This window comes from Suncus etruscus, chromosome 2 (assembly GCF_024139225.1).
Source record: "Suncus etruscus isolate mSunEtr1 chromosome 2, mSunEtr1.pri.cur, whole genome shotgun sequence".
Taxonomy (NCBI): domain Eukaryota; kingdom Metazoa; phylum Chordata; class Mammalia; order Eulipotyphla; family Soricidae; genus Suncus; species Suncus etruscus.
In genome coordinates this window covers 1,712,829-1,734,343 of record NC_064849.1, presented here as the reverse complement: position 1 = coordinate 1,734,343, position 21,515 = coordinate 1,712,829, and the positions used below count along the sequence as shown (strand labels likewise).

The window sequence follows — 21,515 nt, the reverse complement described above, 5'->3', positions numbered from 1 at the left end:
ATCCCGTGGCACTCACTCAGGGCTCTGCAGCACTCAGCAATCTCTCCTGGCAGTGCTGGGGGATCCTACGGGACGCCAAGGATTGAATCTGCCAGGCAAGCTCCCTCCCCTAACTGCTACTGCTCCCGCCAAGGCGTCAACTTGCCTGTCCATCCCTCATGGTTTTCTTTGGTGACATCAGCTTTATGTCGCAGCAGGACCCGAGCGGATTCCAAGTGTCCCAAGGACACGGCAAGATGCAATAAAGTTCGGCCTCGAGGGTCCACGGCCTCCACGTTCTAAGAAGGAAACATCGCTTACATCTCCTGTCCTTCCTTGTGCGACTTACACAAGAACATACACACACACACACACACATATATATATATATACACACACACACATACATATACATACATGAATGCTTGGACATGGCAAAGCTGAAATACAAAATCCGTGTTAAAAGAAAACCTAAGGGGGCCAGAGAGATAGCATGGAGGTAGTGCATTTGCCTTGCATGCAGAAGGATGGTGGTTCGAATCCCAGCATCCCATAGGGTTCCCCGAGCCTGCCAGGAGCAATTTCTGGGCGTAGAACCAGGAGTAACCCCTGAGCGCTGCCGGGTGTAACCCAAAAACAAAAACAAACAAAAAAAGGGGCCAGAGAGATAGCAGAGCGGCGTTTGCCTTGCAAGCAGCCGATCCAGGACCTCCAACCTGGGTTTGATCCTAAGCATCCCATATGGTCCCCTGAGCTTGCCAGAAATGATTCCTGAGTGCAGAACCAGGAATAACCATTGAGCACTGCTGGGTGTGGCCCCAAAACTATAAAAAAAATAAAATAAAACAAAACAAAACAAAACCAGTCAAGTTCCTTTTTTCTATAACATGGAAGATCTAACAAAGAAATTCTGGTGGATCTTCTCAGCAGTCACAGGGCCTGGCTCCTCCAGAAGAAAATAATGGCTCTAGATACTTCCCAGAAAATAATGGCTCTAGATACTTCCCAGGTAGTCTTGCTTGGACTGATCCTCTGGGACCTTCTCAAAAAGGGGGTGGTGTACGGGAGGCAGAGTCCCCCTTTTCTGCATGAACCACAGCAGTCCCACACTGCACCCCTACAGTCTCCAAAGGAAATAACCGCCCCACCACGGAGCCTTATCAAATGGCCAAACCACTGAATTCATCCTGAACCAAAAGGCCCCGTGAGACCGCGTCATTCAGAGTGGTGACAGCCCAGTAGCAGCCCAGAATATCTGATGGGAAAGTTCCATCTACCCAGCTCAGCGAGTCCAAGCAGTTACACAGGGGGCCGGAATGATAGCACAGTGGTAGAGCGTTTGCCTTGCACACAGTCGGCGCAGGATGGACCCAGGTTTGATTCCCGACATCCCATAGGGTCCTCTGAGCCTGCCTGGAGCAATTTCTTTTTGTTTGTTTGTTTGTTTGTTTATTGAGTCACACTGGGCACTGCTTAGGGATTCCTCCTGGCTCTGTACTCAGAAGTTGTTCCTGGCAGGCTCATGAACCCTAAGGGATGCTGGGGATCGAACCTGGGCCCTTCTTATCTTCTGTGTGCAAGGCAAACGCTGAGCCACTGTGCTATCTCTCCGGCCCCAGCCAATAGCAATTTCTGAGCACAGAGCCAGGAGTAACCCCTGAGCACTGCCTGGTGTGGCCCATAAACAAACAAACAAACAAAAATAAAAGCAAGGGTTGGAGAGATAACTAGATAACACAGTCACTAATTGAGTCTTCACTTTGCATGTAACAAGGCCCTCAATTCCCACACCACATAGTGGCCCAAGCACTGCTGTGTAGCTCAAAACAACTCCCCTGGGCCCGGAGAGATAGCACAGCGGCCTTTGCCTTGCAAGCAGCCGATCCAGGACCAAAGGTGGTTGGTTCGAATCCCGGTGTCCCATATGGTTCCCCGTGCCTGCCAGGAGCTATTTCTGAGCAGACAGCCAGGAGTAACCCCTGAGCATCGCTGGGTGTGGCCCAAAAACCAAAAACAACTCCCCTACCCCCAATAAAAGGACAACCCCAAAATATTGAGCCTTTAGCTACTGATTTGAGGCACTTCAGGTCTAGCTAGACAGCACTTAGAACTGACAGGGCCAGAGCAATAGCACAGCAGTAGGGTGTGTGCCTTGCACAGAGCCAACCCAGTTTCGATCCCCAGCATCCCGCATGGTCCCCGGAGCCTGCCAGAAGCAACTTTTGAGCACAGAGTCAGGAGTAACCCCTGAGCACCACCAGGTGTGGCCCCAAAACCAAAATAAAATAAAGGCTTGCTTAAGAAAAAAGTAAGAAAGATCAACTGACTTGCAACACTTCCTAAACCTTCTGACAATGACTTAACCTCACTACGAGATACAATGATTTTCTCAAATTTCTTTTTGCTTGACTCTTTTATTTTCCTTTCTTCTTCTTTATTTTTTGATTTTTCGGCCATACCTGGTGACACTCAGGGTTTGCTCCTGGCTCTGCGCTCAGAAATCACTCCTGGCTTGGGGGACCATATGGGATGCTGGGAAATCAAACCGCAATCCATCCTAGGCTAGTGTGAGCAAGGCAGATGCACTACCGCTTGCGCCACCGCTCCAGCCCCTTTTTTCCTTTTTAATTTTGCTCCCACTTCCCTGGAAACAAATGTATTATGATCACTAAGTCAGCTATGTGACATATGGTCTTAAATAAAGTCATTATATATTTTTAAAAAAAAAATTACAAAGGGGCCGGAGAGATAGCATGGAGGTAAAGCGTTTGCCTTTCATGCAGGAGGTCATCGGTTCGAATCCCGGCGTCCCATATGGTCCCCCGTGCCTGCCAGGAGCAATTTCTGAGCCTGGAGCCAGGAATAACCCCTGAGCACTGCCGGGTGTGACCCAAAAAAAACAAAAACAAAAAAAAAATTACAAAATAAAGATAAACCATACTCTGAAAACTATAAATCATTATTAAGCAAAGTTTTAAAATATAGGGGCTAGAGCAATATCACAGCAAAAGGGCATTTGCCTTGCACACAGCTGACCCAGAACAGACCTGGGTTTGATCCCCGGAGTCTCATATGGTCCCAAAAACCAGGAGTGATTTCTGAGTGCAAAGCCAGGAGTAACACCTGAGTATCACTGGGTGTGGCCCCCCCAAAAAATTAGAGAGTGTGTGAGTGGGGGAAGAAATAGCACAGTGGTAGGGCATTTGTCTTGCATGCGGCCGACTAGGCAGGGACCTGGTTTGATTCCTGGCATTCCATATGGTCCCCCAGCCTCTAGGGGCGATTTCTGATTTCAGGGCCAGGAGTAAACCCTGAGCGCCACTGAGTGTGACCCAAAAACCAATCAATCAAGTTTAAAAATTAAAAAAAAATCTTAAAATATAATTCAGAAGCAATCAGTGTTATAACAGCCCCCATACTGGCTCAAGGAACTGATGTTAACTTCTAGAGGAATTCCAGCTGATATTTCAGAGACTGATAAGAATCATCCTATCGTTCGTTCGGTATGGAAATGCAAGAAACCCAAAATAGCCAAAACTATCTTGAACAGAGGAGCAAAGTTCAAGACATCACACTTTCTGGTCTCCAAACTTGGGACCCAAAGCTACAGGAAATGAAAGACTTGTTGTGTTCCTGGGATCAGGAAAAGCAGACAAATGAGTGGACAAAAAGATCATTTTGAATCCAGAAATAAACTTAGACATTGACTATCAGCTGATTTCAGAAGGGTGGCAAGGAAATTCAATGGGAAGAAAAGTTTTAAACAAATGATGTTTGAATAGTGATAACATGCAAAATCATGTCATTCTTATAGGCTGGACATTAAAATTATGCAGAAGGAACCAAAAACATAAAGGACCTAAAACAACAAAACTCTAAGAAGGAAACATCAAAATATATCTTTGTGAATAAGAACACTGTAGATGCGAAATTCAACTATGAATACCTTGTAAGCCACTGTACCTTAATAAAAACATTAAAAACTGGGGCTGGAGACGGGGCCAGAGAGATAGCATAGAGGTAAGGTGTTTGCCTTGCATGCAGAAGGACCGTGGTTCGAATCCCGGCAACCCATATGGTCCCTTGAGCCTGCCAGGAGCAATTTCTGAGCGTAGAGCCAAGAGTGGGCCCTGAGCACTGCTGGGTGTGACCCAAAAACCAAAAAAAAAAAAAAAAAAAAAAAAAAAAAATTGGGGCTAGAGAGACAGCATGGAGGTAAAGGATTTGTCTTGCATGCAGGAGGACCGTGGTTTGAATCCTGGCATCCCTTATGGTCCCCCGAGCCTGCCAAGAGCGAATTCTGAGCATAGAGCCAGGGTAACCCCTGAGCGCCGCCAGGTGTGACTCAAAAACCATAACCAAAACCAAAACCAAAAAACATCAAAAACTTAAGGGGGGGCATAAAAATGAAAGAAAAAAATTTGTGGGCCAGAGAGAGAGCACAGTGGTAGGGAGTTTGCCTTGCAGGCGGCCGGCTTGAGACAGATCCAGGTTCAATTCCTGGCATCCATATGGTCCCTCAGCCTGCCAGGGGTGATTTCTGAGAGCAGAGCCAAGAGTAACCCCTGAGGGGCCGGGCGGTGGCGCTAAAGATAAGGTGCCTGCCTTACCTGTGCTAGCCTAGGACGGACTGCTAGCCTAGGACGAACCGCAGTTCGATCCCCCGGCTCCCATAAGGTCCCCCAAGCCAGGAGCGACTTCTGAGCGCATAGCCAGGAGTAACCCCTGAGCGTCACCGGGTGTGGCCCAAAAACCAAAAAAAAAAAAAAAAAAAAAAGAGTAACCCCTGAACAATGCCCAGAAACCAAACATAAAATTGGTTTTTTGGGCCACACCCGGTGACTCTCAGGGGTTACTCCTGGCTCTGAGCTCAGAAATTGCTCATGGCTTGGGGGACCATATGGGATGTGGGGATAGAACTGCAGTCTGTCCTAAGTTAGCATGTGCAAGGCAAGTGACCTACTGCTTGCAGCACTGCTCTGGCCCCAAAAATTATTATTTTTTTAATCAAAGAAATAGAATGATGGGCAGGAGAGATAGCACAGCAGTGGGGCATTTGCCTTGCAAGTGGTCAACCCTAGACTGACGGTGGTTCGAATCCTGGCATGCCATATGGTCCCTTCAGCCTGCCAGGAATGACTTCTGAGCGCAGAGTCAGAATAACCCCAATGCTATGCATTGGCTAGGGATTACTAACATCTGTGTTAATGCCACCATGTCAGTTATTAAACAAAATTCTTATTCAAAAAAGAGAGAGAGAGAAAGGAAAAAAAGAAAGAAAGAAAGAAAGAAAGAAAGACAGAAAGAAAGAAAGAAAGAAAGAAAGAAAGAAAGAAAGAAAGAAAGAAAGAAACAAAGACAGAAAGACAGACAGCAAGCAAGCAATAAAGAAAGAAAGAAAGAAAGAAAGAAAGAAAGAAAGAGAGAGAGAGACAGAGAAAGAAAGAAAGAGAGAAAGGAAGGAAGGAAGGAAAGAGAAAAAGAAAGAAAGAGAGAGAGAGAAAGAAAGAAGGAAGGAAGGAAGGAAGGAAGGAAGGAAGGAAGGAAGGAAGAAAGAAAGGAAAGAAAGAAAGAAAGAAAGAAAGAATAAAGAAAGAAAGAAAAAGAAGAAAGAAAGAAAGAAAGAAGAAAGAAAGAAAGAAAGAAAAGAAGAAAGAGAAAGAAAGAAAGAAAGAAAAAGAAAGAAAGAAAGAAAGAAAGAAAGAAAGAAAGAAAGAAAGAAAGAAAAGAAAAGAAAGAAAGAAAGAAAAGAAAGAAAGAAAGAAAGAAAGAAAGAAAGAAGAAAAAGAAAAGAGCCGGCCTTATATTTTTTAAGTGTCCTGACTCTTTCTACCTAGGTCAGTTTTTCAGCTGCAACCTATGAATTGATCTTCATTGTCTATGTGTGTGCGAGAGAGAGAGAGAGAGAGAGAGAGAGAGAGAGAGAGAGAGAGAGAGAGCCACCTCTATATCTGTCTAGTTGTCTAGTGCTTGTCTGCACTGTACATGCCTTTCTTTTTTTTTTTTTGTCTTTTTGGGCCACACCCATTTGACGCTCAGGGGTTACTCCTGGCTATGCGCTCAGAAGTTGCTCCTGGCTTCTTGGGGGACCATATGGGATGCCGGGGGATCGAACCGCTAGCTCAGGCAAGTCAGGCACCTTACCTCCAGCGCCACCGCCCGGCCCTGTACATGCCTTTCTATGTTGTATATTGTCCTTCCCCCTGCCCTTTCCTCTCTCCCTGCTTACCCCTTTACAAATCCTTTCACACTCTCACCCCTGATCTGGGTTTTTTTTTTTTTTTTTGGTTTTTGGGCCACACCCGCCGGCGCTCAGGGGTTACTCCTGGCTGTCTGCTCAGAAATAGCTCCTGGCAGGCACGGGGGCCCCTTATGGGACACCGGGATTGGAACCAACCACCTTTGGTCCTGGATCGGCTGCTTGCGAGGCAAACGAGGCAAACGCCTCTCCGGGCCCTCACCCCTGATCTGTTATTTCTCTCTCCCTATTTAACCCTTTCTACCTTCAGTTCTTCTTTTTTTTTTTTTTTTTTTGTTTTTTTTGGTTTCTGGGTCACACCCAGCAGCTCTCAGAGGTTCCTCCTGGCTCTGAGCTCAGAAATTGCTCCTGGCAGGCTTGGGGGGCCCTATGGGATGCCGGGATTCAAACCACCGTCCTTCTGCATGCAAGGCAAATGCCTTACCTCTGTGCTATCTCTCCGGCCCCATTACCCTCAGTTCTTAATTCCTCAGGAACTGGAATATTCCTCCCATCCCAACCAGTTGCCAGCCGGCTCCCAAAGCAAGAGGCCCCTCTCCTGGCCCGCCTTGCCTTGGCCCAGGGAGAAGCTGCCGCTGCCGCTGCTGCTGATTTGTTTTCGGCAGCCCCTTTGCTCCCACTTCCCTTTGCCATGGAGTGGTGCTTGCTACTGGATTCGGCTTTTCAGAGACCCTCAGGTGGACATTTCCTGATCTGTGACTGCGGTGAGCCATTTTTCAGACCCCAGAAGACCACATCCCAGGTTGAAGCCGTGCTCCGGATTTTAGCCCCCTCCCCAGACTTAAAGGGGGGTCAGAGAGACAGCATGGAGGTGGGGCATTTTGCCTTGCATGCAGAAGGACAACGGTTCAAATCCAGGCATCCCTTATGGTCCGCCGAGCCTGCTGGTAGCGATTTCTGAGCGCATAGCCAGGAATAAATCCTGAGCATCACCAGGTGTGGCCCAAAAGTTAAAAAAAAAAAAAAAAGAATCTTTAGACTATAGAGATAGCACAGCGGCAGGGCATTTGCCTTGCACGAGTCCAAACCAAGACAGACTGTGGTTCGATTCCGGGTTTCCCATATGGTCCCCAGAGCATGCCAGGAGTGATTTCTGAGTGCAGAACCAGGAGGAACCCGTGAGCGCCGCAGGGTGTGACCCAAAAACCAAAAAAAAAAAAAAGACCAAAAACAAACAAACAAACAAACCCCACCAAATAACACAAGCAAATGGGCAAGTTGTAGGCTGTGAATTCTATTTGCATAGACAGAGACCGGCAGGGGTGGGGTGGGGTTGTGCCCAAGCAGTCCTCAAGGGGGACCCAGCCACTCTGGGAAATGCTTGCCCAGGCAAGCCGGTCACCTCATATGCCCAGGCCCTGCAGGGGCTCACAGGCCACCAGGGTTACCCGGGCTATGTTCAGGGCTGAACAGGGATACTCCTAAAAAAAAATAAATCAATAACATACATGGGTAATAACACAGGGAGGACTCCCCATCATGTATTTACTGCTTGATGAGCTGCTTAATTTCCCTTGAAATGAGGGGAAATCCATCTCCTTCGCCCACTGAGGACAATCCGCTACACCTGCCTTGCAAAGGTCCAAACGCACATGGAAAGCGCCCATGGGAGCACAAGGAAAGCGAGCATTTTCTCAGACGCACAAATTCCCCAGAGATATAAGCGAACCCCAGTCCAGTTAACAGTGGGTCTCAGGTGGGGAGGAGGGAGAGAAGGTGAGAAAGAGAAGCGGGGAGTGTTACAGGGGGTAGGCAGGGCCATAGACCCCATCTAATTCCCCCCAAGTCCCCAGAATCAGACCAAAGCAGCCCCTGAGCAGCAGGAGTGCCCGGGTCCAAAAGCCAAGACAAGTAAAAGAAAAACCAAACCAAAGGGCAGTGCATTATCTTCAACGAAGAAAAAGAAACTTTGTGCAAGTCTTGCTCCCCTGTGCTAATCTTCGGGTCACTTCCTCTTATTGCCTAAGGCCGTGGTTTCCCCAGACATGCTAGGTCCAAGCACACAGGTCACGAACCAGAGACCATTGCAGTTACCTCCCAGGAGACACAGCGGAGGTGGCCTCTCCAGGATCTCAGAAGAATCAATGAGAGTTTGGGGCCTGAGCAATAGCACGGTGGGGAGGGTGTTTGCCTTGCATGTGGCCCGACCCGGGACATACCCAGGTTCGATCCCTGGCATCCCATATGGTCCCCTGAGGCCTGCACGGAAGATCTGAACACAGAGCCAGGAGCAAACCCCCCAAGCACCACCGGGTGTGGTCCAAAAACCAAAACCAAACCAAACCAAACCAAAAAAAGCCCAAGCCCCAGGATACCAAAGACAAATTGCCTAAGCGTCAGCTCAAGGCCCATATGTGGCCCGGGATGTCCAGCCCAGGTTCACAGCAAGTTGCCAGCCAACAGACAAGGTTTGAATGGGTCTCTCTGGCCTGCCTGGCCCGAGCTGGAGCTCTACACTTGCAGTTTCCACTCCCCATCCCAGTGCCTGGACTTGGCCCTTGAGTTGGACCCTTTTCCTTCTGCCAGTATCCGCCCACGATATACAACAACAGCTTCTGAGCTAAAGGCCAGAACCAGAACATAAGGGGCCGAAGCAATAGCACAGCGGTCGGGCATTTGCCTTGCATGCAGAAGGACGATGTTTCGAATCCCATGGCATCCCAGATGGTCCCCCGAGCCTGCCAGGGGCGATTTCTGAGCACAGAACCAGGAGTAACACTGAGCGTCGCCGGGTGTAACCCAAAAACAAAACAAAAAAACCCAAAAAAAACAGAACCAGAACATAAATCCCTGCAAACTCACACAGCGACCTCAAAGGCCCCTCAGCCAAGCTGATAGGCTGGAAGAGGCACTTCATCGAGGGGTTCTGCGGAGCAAAAGCGAAAGGCTGGGAACAAGCTCACGGCTGGCAAAGTTGGCAAGCTGGGGAGGAGAGATGTCACACACACACACATCCAACATGTGCTCCTTTCTCTCTCCATCTGGGCAACTGTGACTCGCCGGCATGCGGCTATTGCTAGAATGCAGTGAGATGCGTCCAGCCCCCAGCGTGCCTGGCTCCCCCGTCCCGGGAGAAGGGGGGAGCGGCGAGAGGCTCCCCGGCAAATACAGCCCGAAGCAGAATAATGAAGTTTCTTGTGAGTGTGTGAGCAAGTTCTGCTTGCCGTCCTGTGTTCCGCATGGGAAGACTGGAGCGAAACTCCGAGTGGAAACTTCAGGTTAATCAGGGTCAGAGCAACAGGCACCAAATGCCTGCAGATTTTCAGCCTGTTCCCAGCCTTAGAGGAGAAGGCGCTTTCCCAGAGTCCCCCCAAACCCCACTCTGAAATGGATGCCATACTAAGTTAAAAAAAAAAAAGCACACTGGGGGGGGGGGGCTGGAAAGGTGGTGCTAGAGGTAAGGTGTCTGCCTTGCAAGCACTAGCCAAGGAAGGACCTCGGTTTGATCTCCTGGTGTCCCATAGGGTCCCCCCAAGCCAGGGGCGATTTCTGAGCGCTTAGCCAGGAGTAACCCCTGAGCATCAAATGGATGTGGCCCCCCAAAAAAACAAACAAACAAAAACTATAAAAAGCACACAGCAAGGGAGCCCGTGGGGAGGGTGTTTGCCTTACAGGCGGTTTGATCCCCAGCATCCCATACGGTACCCAGAGCCTGCCCGGAGTGATTCATGAGTGCAGAGCCAGGAAGAACCCCTGAACATTGCTAGGTATGGCCCCAAACAAAAACAAACAATAAATGCACATAGTAGGAGCAGAGATGCCCACATTGCCCCCACATTGTAGTCTGAGACCTGCCGTGGATCTCCAAGTATCTACAACACCAAAGCTACCAAACAGACCTCATCAGCCCCATCATAAACATGCTCAGAACAGACACATTAGTCCTGCTCCGGCAAAATCATCCAACGCCAAGCCCATTCCAGAGTCAAGTGCTGAAAACCCCCCAGAAGCTAAAGACACGCACAACAGTGACAGGAGAAAGCCCTCCGACACACAATATTCCCACAACGCCAAATGCAGTAACTCCGGGCTGTCTCTCCTTGGCCTGGCTGGCAGCCTGAAGGATTCTAGAAGCTCCTTCCTTACCCAGCATCACCAAGGGGTAGATAGGGCCGCCCTGCCCTTATGAATCGGGGAAAGACTGAATTTAGAAGTATGGCTTCTGGGGCCGAGTGATAGTGCGGCGGTAAGGTATTTGCCTTGCATGCAGCTGGTCCAGGACAGACCCGGGGTTCGATCCCTGACATCCCATAGGCTCCCCAAGCCTGCCGGGAGTGATTTCTGAGTGCAGAACCAGGAGTAACCCCAGGTGTGGCCCAAAAACCAAAACCAAAACCAAATAAAAGAAGTATGGCTTCTACTGAATATGGTCATTTTCATATCATCCTCATAAAAATAAAATCCAAAAAAACCCAACTTCCTAAGTCCAACCATCATAACTAGGGATCTAGGTTTGATCCCCAGTACCCCATACGGTCCTCCAAGCCTGTCAGGTGTGATCCTGAGTGAAGAGCCAGGCCCCTGGGCGCTGCTGCTGGGTATGACCCCATAACAAACAACAAACAAATTATTTTCCTAGGGCCAGAGTGACAGCACAGTGGGGAGGGTGTTTTGTTTGCCTTGCACAGGGCCAACCCAGGTTCGATCCCACAGGGTTCCCCGAGCCTGCCAGGAGTGACTCCTCAGTGCAGAGCTAGGAGGAACTCCTGAGTGACATTGGGTGTGTCTCAAAAACAGGAATCAGTGCCAAATTAAGTGCAGGTTTGAAGACTCCTCTCCTTGTCCTCTTGGACATGAGAAGCCAACTCAGAAAACCTAATTCCTTCTTTCTTTCCATGTATGATCACCTCAGCCTCCAAGCCTCGGTCACTTGGAGGCAAGCAGAGGCCTTTCTTTGGACACTTTATCACAGCAGCCTGGAAGAGCTCACGCAACTCGGCCCCGGCTTAGTTTATAAACCAAGGCTTTGTTCTGGTCTCACGGGGTTTCCCCTAACTGAAGGACTGTGTGGCCTCTAAACTCGGTCCCTTACCCTCTGGGGAACAGAAGGCCCAGTGTTCCCAGAAACTGGTACTGACAGGGCCTGTGGTTTGAACGGCGAGGGCGAAGCTCTTCTATTCTACTGAGCGCAAATTTTTTTTTCTTTTTTTGGTTTTTTTGGGTCACACCCGGTGGCGCTCAGGGGTTCCTCCTGGCTCTGTGCTCAGAAATCTCTTCTGGCAGATTTCGGGGGACCACATAGGATGCCAGGGATCGAACCTGGGTCTGTTCCGGGTCGGAGCATGCAAGGCAAATGCCTTACCGCTGTGCCATCTCTCTGGCCCGTAAGTAGGAGTTTTCACTTCTGTTGTTAGTTCGCTTGTATTGGATTGGGGGATCTCCCAAGACTGGTGAGGGAGAAGCCCAAGGCCACTGAATGGAGATGGCAGAGCTGACACACAGACGCTGGTCCCGGGTGAGGCTCAGAGCCAGAGGACTGGAGCCGCGTTCAGGCAGGCCGAATGAGGGAATCACATCCCAGTGTGGAAGGCCCAGAGGTGAATCGTTTATTTACCCAGGGGTGGGAGTGGTGGTGGGGCATGATCTCATGAAGACGGTGGCTGACCAGGACAATACATTTATTCTGTCAGAGCCAAGGGTTCAAATGCAGAGAAGACTGTGGACTTTCAGGGGTGCTCAGCTAAACGTAAAAGACACAAGATGAACTGGAGGGACAGCACAGGGGGGAGGGCATTTTGCCTCCCAGAGGGCTGATCTGAGGATCAGAAGATGAACCAGGGTTCGATCCCTAACACCGACCAGGAGTAATTCCTGAGTGCAGAGCCAGGAGTAATCCCTGAGTACCACTGGGTGTGTCCCTTGGAAAACAAAAAGGAACAGCAAAAAAAAAAAAAAAAAAACAAGAACTAGAGAACACAAGGAACTCCCCTAAGAAGAAGTGTGTGTGTGTGTGGGGGGGATGCTTACCTTGTTCCATTTTTGTGCCTCTAAAGCAGTAACAACAATGTTCCTTTATCTCAAAAATTTCTCAACAGTTATAGTGTCCATTTTGAACCATTCAACAACAACAACAAAAAAAAAACACACAAGCCAAGGCTTAAGAGCACAGAATGACAAAAATGACATCAAGAACTACACCATGGGGCCGGGTAGGTGGCGCTGGAGGTAAGGTGTCTGCCTTGCAAGCGCTAGCCAAGGAAGGACCTCGGTTCGATCCCCCGGCTCGATCCCCCGGCGTCCCATATGGTCCACCCAAGCCAGGGGCGATTTCTGAGCACATAGCCAGGAGTAACCCCTGAGCGTCAAACGGGTGTGGCCCAAAAACCAAAAAAAAAAAAAAAAAAAAAGAACTACACCAGGGGCCGGAAAGACAGCATGGAGGTAGTACGTTTGCCTTGCATGCAGAAGGACGTTGGTTAGAATCTGGCGTCCCATCTGGTCCCCGGAGCCTGCCAGAGGCGATTTCTGAGTGTAGAGCCAGGAGGAACCCCTGAGTATCACTGGGTGTGTCCCCCAAAAAACAAAAGTGAACAGCAAAAAAGGAAACAAGGAGAACTAGAGAACACAAGGAACTCCCCTAAAAAGGAGTGTGTGTGAGATTGCTTACCTTGTTCCATTTTTGTGCCTCTAGCAATAACAACAATGTTCCTTTATCTCAAAAATGTCTCAAAAGTTATAATGTTCGTTTTGAACCATTCAACGACAACAACAACAAAAATACAAGCCAGGGCTTAAGCGAACAAAAATGACAAAATGACATCAAGAACTACACCAAGGGACTAGAGTGATACACAACGGGGAGGGTCCCCAGCATCCCATAGGGTCCCTTGAGCCTACCAGAAGCGGTTTCTGAGTGCACATCCAGGAGTAACCCCTGAGGGCTGCTGAGCGTGGCCCCAAAGCCAAAAAACTGCACCAAAAAACCACCCAGATTTATTCTAAGTGTCCAGAACTGTGGGGGAAAGAAACTCGTAAGTGTGGCTATCTATCTGAAAGCAGGTCCTTCTTGATGTGGGAGGTTGGGAGGGGTCTCTTGCATATTGGGGGTTCTACCCAGGAGCCACCCCAAGTCTTACCCTCTTGAGGTCAGTAGTAATAACCCCCCTTTTCCCAACTTTGTCACACCCAACTAGGCCCTTCCGGATGTGGAAAAGAGGGCAACCACTGCATTAGAGAGGTGAGGTGGCCCCCAAAAGTGGAGGCCCAGTAACCAGGGCACCTTAGGACAGGAAGTGGCTTCACGAATCCCTGCACCAGTGACTCCCCGACTGCTGCAGCTGCTGGCTGGTCTGCCCCATGAGATGCTGAAAATGCCAGGGCCTGGCAGGTGGAGGACCAGGCTAACCGGAAGTGAGTTTTTGTGGGGGGGTTGGGGTGGTGTTCAACAGCAGCATCTCCCCCAGACAGCTAAGTTCTAGCAGGTCCTTGCCCAAGGTCACGGGACCTGAGAGTGAACCCAAGCCAGCCTAAGCTTTGAAAAAAATAATGATAATAAAGGGGGGTGCAGAGGGAGAGAGGGCGGCTCGGAGGGGACATGGGGGCACCCTCCAATCTTTTTGGGAGGGCGGCATGAGGAGGAGGAGGAGGAGGAAGAAGAACTAAGTGGGTGAAGATGTGCCCCCAGGAGCGTCCCCCCTTGGTGCTAGCCAGGGCTTCAGAGTCCCACCGGGCTTGCAGCAAGCAGGATGGGACACATTAACTTCGGGGGGGGGCCTTCTCTTTTTTTCTTCCCACCAAAATGTAGAGACGGAGAGAAAATAAAATCCAACTGTGGGGGTGGAGGGCTGTCAAGGCCAAGGGAGCCGTGCAGGCTTGGGAAAGGCCTGAACACACTGTCTCCATCAGCAGCAGCAGCAGCATCACCCCAAAGCCCTGCATCTGGGGGACCACGATGTGGGGGGGGGGAGGGAGGAAGGAAGGAAGGAAAGAAGGGATGAAGGAAGGAAAGAGGGGAGGAAGAAAGGAAGGTAGGAAGGTAGGAAGGAAGGAAGAAAGGAAGGAGGGAGGGAGGGAAGGATGGATGGATGGATGGAGAGAGGGAGGGAGGGAAGGAAAGAAGGAAAGGAGAAGGAAGGAAGAAGGAAGGAAGAAGGAAGGAAGGTAGGAAGGAAGGAAGAATGAAGGAAGGAAGGAAGAAGGAAAGGAAGAAAGGAAGAAGGAAGGAAGGTAGGAAGGAAGGAAGAAGGAAGGAAGGTAGGAAGAAGAAAGGAAAGTAGGAAGAAAGGAAGGAAGAAGGAAGGAAGGTAGGAAGGAAGAAGGAAAGAAGGAAGAAGGAAGGAAGAAGGGAGGGAGGGAGGAAGGAAGGAAAGGAAGGAAGGAGGAAGAAAGGAAAGAGGAAGGAAAGAAGGAAGGAAGGAAAGGAAGGGAAGAGGAAGGAAGGAAGGAAGGAAGGAGGGAGGAAGGAAGGAAGGAGGAAGAAAGGAAAGAGGAAGGAAGGAAGGAAGGAAGGAAAGAGAAAGGAAGGAGGGAGGAAGGAAGGAAGGAAGGAGGAAGAAAGGAAAGAGGAAGGAAGGAGGGAGGAAGGAAGGAAGGAAGGAGGAAGAAAGGAAAGAGGAAGGAAAGAAGGAAGGAAGGAAAGGAAGGGAGGAGGAAGGAAGGAAGAAAGGAAGGAAAGAGGAAGGAAGGAAGGAAGGAGGGAGGAAGGAAGGATGGGGATGAAGATGCAGACGGTCCTTCGGGTCCTTGCCTGCGGGATCCAGGGATGGGGGGCTGAGGCTGGACACCGCGGGGTGTAAGGGGTCCCCATTCTCCGCCCTCGACCCCACCCGAAGCCCCCCAGCACCCCAACCTCACCTGGTCCCGCAGCTCCTTCTCCAGCTGCCGGTAGTCGTTGTTCCAGACCAGCAGGTGCAGCGGGAAGCGGCCTCCGGGGTCGCTGGCCGAGGACATGGCGAGGGGCCCCGGGCTCGGGGTTCGAGTCCGGGGCCCAAGTGGGCCGAACCGGGCCGAACTCAGGGGCTCCGCCAAGCCCCGCCGGGGTGCCCGGGGGTCGTTTCGGGGGGGCTAGCTGGAGGCTGTCTGGACCGAACCGGACCGGACCGAACCGGGCCGAACCGAACCGAACCGAGCCGAGCCAAGATCCGAGCTCCGAGCGCCCCAGCGCCCGGCCCGAGCCGGAACCGGGAAGCGGCGCGCGCAGGCGGAGGGCGCACGGCGGCGCGGGGGTGGCCGCGGCGCGGGGGTGGCCCGGTTCGGCCCGGCCCGGTTCGGATCGGCCCGGGCTCGGCAGGCCGGGCGCGCGGGGGGTCCCGGGACACCCCTCGAGGGAGCGGGGTCCGGGCAGCGTCCAGGGGGCGGCCGCGGCCCGCGGCAGCCCAGCCGGACACCCCCGCGTCCGGAGCCCCACATGGTCCCGCCCGGCTCGGCCCGGCCCTCTGCCCTGGGCCTGGGCCTGGCAGTGGGAGGAGGCAGGGAGGGAACCCTGGGGAGGGGCTTTCTTTAGTTTGATGGTAATTAATTGATCAATTAATTTTATTTAGTTTATTTATTTATTAATTTAGTTATTTTCGGTTTGGGGAGTCACCTCCTGGCTCTGCGCTCAGACATCAGCCCCTGGCAGGCTCCAGGGGGGACCCTATGGGATGCCTATGAGATTCGAACCACTGTCCTGCATGCTCTCTCTCCGGCCCCTATTTATTTATTTATTTATTTATTTATTTATTTATTTATTTATTTATTTATTTATTTACTTACTTACTTACTTACTTACTTTCGGTTTTAGGGGGGGGTCACACCCGGTGGTGCTCAGGTGTTTCTCTTTGCAGGTACTGGGGACCCTATGGGATGCATATGGGATTCAAACCACCATCCTGCATGCTATCTCTCCAGCCCCTATTTATTTATTTATTTATTTACTTACTTACTTACTTTCGATTTTGGGGGGTCACATCTGGTGGTGCTCAGGTGTTTCTCTTTGCAGGTACTGGGGACCCTATGGGATGCCTGTGGAATTCAAACCACCGTCCTGCATGCTATCTCTCCGGCCCCTATTCATTTATTTATTTATTTATTTATTTACTTACTTACTTACTTACTTTCAGTTTTGGGGGGTCACATCCGGTGTTGCTCAGGTGTTTCTCTTTGCAGGTACTGGGGACCCTATGAGATGCCATAGTCCATAGAGATTCAAACCCCTGTCCTTCTGCATGCAAGACAAATGCTCTATCTCCATGCTATCTCTCTGGCCCCTATTTACTTATTTGTTTGTTTGTTCATTTACTTTCGGTTTTGGGGGGTCACATCCGCTGGTGCTCAGGTGTTTATCTTTGCAGGTACTGGGGACCCTGTGGGATGCCATAGAGATTCGAGCCCCCGTCCTTCTGCATGCAAGGCAAACGCTCTACCTCCATGCTATCTCTCCGGCCCCTATTTATTTTTGGTTTTGGGGTCACACCCGGTGGCGCTCAGGAGATCCTCCTGGCTCTGCACTTAGAAATCACTCCTGGCAAGCCACTGGGAACTCTATGGGATGCCAAGACAACCCTCCTGGGTCATCTGCATGCAAGGCAAAGGCCCTATTACTGTGCTCTCTCTCCCTCCAGCCCCTCTTTTTATTTATTTACTGATTGATTTATTTTGGTTTTGAGGTCACACCTGGCAGTGTCCAGGGGTCACACACCTGGCTCTGTGCTCAGGAATTGCCCCTGGCTGGCCCTGGGAGGCCATATGAGATGCTGGGAATCAAACCCATGTCTGCCCTGGGTTAGGCACATGCTAAAGCTATCTCTCCGCCCCCCCCCCCACCATTTTTATTTTTATTTATTTTTTTTGTTTGTTTGTTTTTGGGCCACACCTGGCGATGCTCCGGGGTTATTTCTGGTTGTGCACTCAGGAATTTCTCTGGCAGGCTTAGGGGACCATATGGGATGCAGGAGACCAAACTGTTCGCTCCAAGCAAGACAAACACCCCACCGCTGTGCTAAGGAGAAGGGGAAAGAGGTGGGGTTGAGGGGCCGGGCGGTGGCGCTAAAGGTAAGGTGCCTGCCTTGCCTGCGCTAGCCTTGGACGGACCGAGGTTCGATCCCCCGGTGTCCCATATGGTCCCCCAAGCCAGGAGCAACTTCTGAGCACATAGCCAGGAGTAACCCCTGAGCATTACCGGGTATGGCCCAAAAAAAAAAAAAAAAAAAAGAGGTGGGGTTGAACCCCTCACTGTAGCAGGTCAGCCCCTGAAGAGGTTGACTGATGGAGGGATGGAGAATGAGGCCCTTTTCTTCCAGCTCGGAGCACGCGTCTTTACTAAAAACAAAAGGGGGAATTGTTGTGTATGTAAATATTTTGGGGGATTACTATGTTGCTCACCCTAATCTGATTAGGTGATTGTGCCCTACCCTAGGGTGTGACCTGGCATTCTGCCCCCACCCTAGGGTAGGACCTGATTCTGCTTCCACCATTGGTTGGTATCTGATCCCACCATTGGGTGGGACCTGACTCTGGACTATAAGAGCAAGGGTCTGTGGAAGGCGAGGGCCTTTTGCTGGCTGGAACTGAATCTGAGTCTTTGGACTTCAGTTTTGTCCATCCGAATAAAGCAAATATTTCCACGAGCCTGATTGTCTGCGAGCTGTTTACCCGCCGTTTCACCTCAGAACCGTGGGCTAGACAGGGTGGCAGACGCGTGCTCCGAGCTGGAAGAAAAGGGCCTCATTCTCCATCCCTCCATCAGTCAACCTCTTCAGGGGCTGACCTGCTACACTCACCTGCAAAAAAAAAAAACACCCGGGGCCGGGCAGTGGCGCTGGAGGTAAGGTGCCTGCCTTGCCTGCGCTAGCCTAGGACGGACCGCGGTTCGATCCCCGGCGTCCCATATGGTCCCCCAAGAATCCAGGAGCAACTTCTGAGCGCATAGCCAGGAGTAACCCCTGAGCGTCACAGGGTGTGGCCCAAAAACCAAAAAAAAAAAAAAAAACACCCCAAAATCCTAGGTATATGTTTTCACTGTTTCTTCTTTTCTAGTAGGGCACACCTGACACCATAGCAGCGATATTAGGGTCGATATCCGGATCATCATGGTCCCCTGCCTCCCCCACCCCACCCCTCAAGCCTGCCAAGGGTGTCAGACACCCTGAGTTGCAGAGCCAGGAGCAAAACTTGGCCTGGGCTCTTAAGGATGTTCCCATCCAAGCCCTTTCTAGCTGTTTTATTTATTTATTTATTTATTTATTAATTTTTTTTTTTGGTTTTTGGGCCACACCCAGTAACACTCAGGGGTTACTCCTGGCTATGTGCTCAGAAGTTGCTCCTGGCTTGGGGGACCATATGGGACACCGGGGGATCGAACCGCGGTCCGTCCAAGGCTAGCACAGGCAAGGCAGGCACCTTACCTTTAGCGCCACCGCCCGGCCCCTGTTTTATTTATTTTAAATAATGATAAAAATTATTATTGGGGGGGGGTTTGGGCCTCAGGAATCACTCCTGGCAGACTCAGGGGACCCAGAGATCCAACCTGGGTCCAGCAAGGTCCAGCCCCCTTTATTATTTTTAATCAGCTACTGAAATATCGCTTTATAGCTATGCATACTGCTAAATAATAAGCACCCTGGACTCCAGAGAACCTTCTTCATAAGAATAATCTAAGAATAAAAGAATATATATGGGCCCGGAGAGATAGCACAGTGGCGTTTGCCTTGCAAGCAGCCGATCCAGGACCAAAGGTGGTGTTCGAATCCCGGTGTCCCATAGGGTCCCCCGTGCCTGCCAGGAGCTATTTCTGAGCAGACAACCAGGAGTAACCCCTGAGCACTGCTGGGTGTGGCCCAAAAACCAAAAAAAAAGAAAAAAAAAAGAAAAAAAAATATATATTTGTGTGTGTGTGTGTGTGTGTGTGTGTGTGTGTGTGTGTGTGGTTTTTGGGTCACACCCGGCAGTGTGCTCAGGGGTTATTCCTGGCTCCAGGCTCAGAAATTGCTCCTGGCAGGCACGGGGGACCAAATGGGACTCGGGAATTAGAACCGATGACCTCCTGCATGTAAGGCAAACGCCTTACCTCCATGCTATCTCTCTGGCCCCTGGAATAAAAGAATATTAATTCAAAAAGGTATCTAGTTTCTTTTTCTTGATTTTTTTTTTTTTTTTTTTTGGTTTTGGGCCAACACCCTGCAGTGCTCAGGGCTTCCTCCTGGCTCTGTGCTCTGCCCTGACTGGGTCATATGGGATGCCGCCTGGAATCGAACCCTGGAAGGCCGTGTGCAAGACAAGAGCCCTCCCCCACTCTGCTACCCCTCAGGTCTCCGATGGATTGAAGGTGACCAGAGTCAAGTTACAGACACTGGGCTAGTCTGAATTCCCTATGACCAGACCTCAGAGCCGGCTGGAGTCATTTCATGCGTCCGGAAAAGCTGAAATAACTCTGCCTTCTGGGCCTGTGCGTGTGCAGCGTCTCAGATGCCAGCAACAGCAGCTGCTCCAGACTCCTGGCCTCATCCATCCTCCGTGCATGTGGGACAGGAGACGGGTGACTTCAAACCAAAACAAGATGCAGGTGCTTCCTATGGCGACAGGCTCCAGACGCTCTGGTTGCAGAATGTTTGGGGATGATCTGGGTGTTCTCTGCCACCCATCACACGAATGGAAAGAAGGAGCAGAGACCAGTACTCCTGAAACCTGATGCTTTCCAGACATCTGCATCTTGGACTTCCTTCTCTTCTCTCAGTCATTGGAGCACACCTGGCAGTGCTCAGGGGTGCTGGCTCTGGCCTCTGTGGTCCAGAATCACTCCTGGCAGGGCCATATGGGATGCTGGGGATCATGTGCAAGACAAACGCCCTCCTCGCTGTACTATCTCTGGCCCCATATCTGTTTTATTTGCAGGATTACCTGAAGCCAAGAAGGTATATGTCACAGTGGAAATCATCATTGTGTTACTTATAATAAATGCACAAAATATTCGTTTGGAGCCTGGAAAGATGATTCAGCAGGAAGGGCTCTTACCTTCCATGCAGTCAGCTTGAGTTTGAGCCCCAGCATCCCATTTGGCACCCAGAAGTGATCCCTGAGCACGGAGCCAGGAGTAATCTCTGATCACTGCCAGGTGTACCCAAAATAAGCAAAAGTTTTTCAGATAAATAAATGCAATATTCATTTTTCACACGTATTAATCTCAACACATGGTGTTTGTTGCTTTGTGGGTCTCATATGATTTCTGTGGCATATGTGGAATACTCCTTTCTCTTCTTCCTACTTCTCTTTTTTTTCTTCTTTCTCTCATTTATTTATTTTTGGGTGCCACATCCAGCAGTGCTCAGGGCTTGCTCCTGGCTTTGTGCTCAGGAGTGCCAGAGACTGGTGTCATGGGGGAGGGGTATGTGCCCTACCGATTGCACTATTTCTCTGGCTCTCCAATTTCTCTTATTCTCTACAACTCTTTCAAGCTGTAAAAATGATTCCTAGATAACAGGACACAAAAACATAAATTCTGGGCTTCCGGTAGAAAGACATATCCTCTTTGTTTTTGTGGAGGAAATGACAATGACAGCTTGAAGAAATATCCTGACATATTTGTACTGTACTTGTTTTATAGTAAGTCTGTTGCAGCAGAAGATAAGTGCCATAAAACATGAAATTTTGAATGGCTTACGCACTGTTTTTCCAGTGCCTGGGATGGTGTGTATGCTCATGAAGAGAAGCTTGTTACATCTTTCTGGATTAAATAAATAAAAGAAATGGACTTGTTCGGTGTCCTGCTGTCAACTTGACTCAGGACTGCCTCCAATCCATTGATCTCTTTTTAGTTTGGTTTGGCTTCTGTTTGTTTGTGTCAAGAAAGTATTAAGTGCTGTAATTAAATTTTTTTTTTTTTTTTGGTTTTTGGGCCACACCCTGTAATGCTCAGGGGTTACTCCTGGCTATGTGCTCAGAAGTTGCTCCTGGCTTGGGGGACCATATGGGACACCGGGGGATCGAACCGCGGTCCGTCAATGGCTAGCGCAGGCAAGGCAGGCGCACCTTACCTTTAGCGCCACCGCCCGGCCCCTGTAATTAAATTTTTTTTTTTTTTTTTGGTTTTTGGGCCACACCCGTTTGAAGCTCAGGGGTTACTCCTGGCTATGTGCTCAGAAATCGCCCCTGGCTTGGGAGACCATATGGGACGCCGGGGGATCGAACCGCGGTCCTTCCTTGGCTAGCGCTTGCAAGGCAGACACCTTACCTCCAGCGCCACCTACCCGGCCCCTGTAATTAAATTTTTGAAAAAATATTTTTTAATTGAAACCATCATGATTTACAAAGTTGTTCAAAGTTCGGTTTTAGACACACACTATGTGTCAGCACCTATCCCAGT

The 21,515-nt window shown here is 50.1% G+C and overlaps 1 protein-coding gene across 1 annotated transcript in view; it reads right to left on the bottom strand.

The window, feature by feature from the left end:
• Window positions 1-15,276, bottom strand: part of ANKRD13A (ankyrin repeat domain 13A) — a 41,294-nt gene extending 26,018 nt beyond the window's left edge. The window contains exons 1-2 of the mRNA XM_049767788.1: window positions 15,032-15,276; window positions 146-278 (exon numbers count right to left, since the gene is read on the bottom strand). Of these exons, the coding sequence (XP_049623745.1) occupies window positions 146-278; window positions 15,032-15,127 (229 nt within the window). The 5' untranslated portion in view covers window positions 15,128-15,276. The remainder of the gene's footprint in view (window positions 1-145; window positions 279-15,031) is intronic.
• Window positions 15,277-21,515: the final 6,239 nt, after the last annotated feature.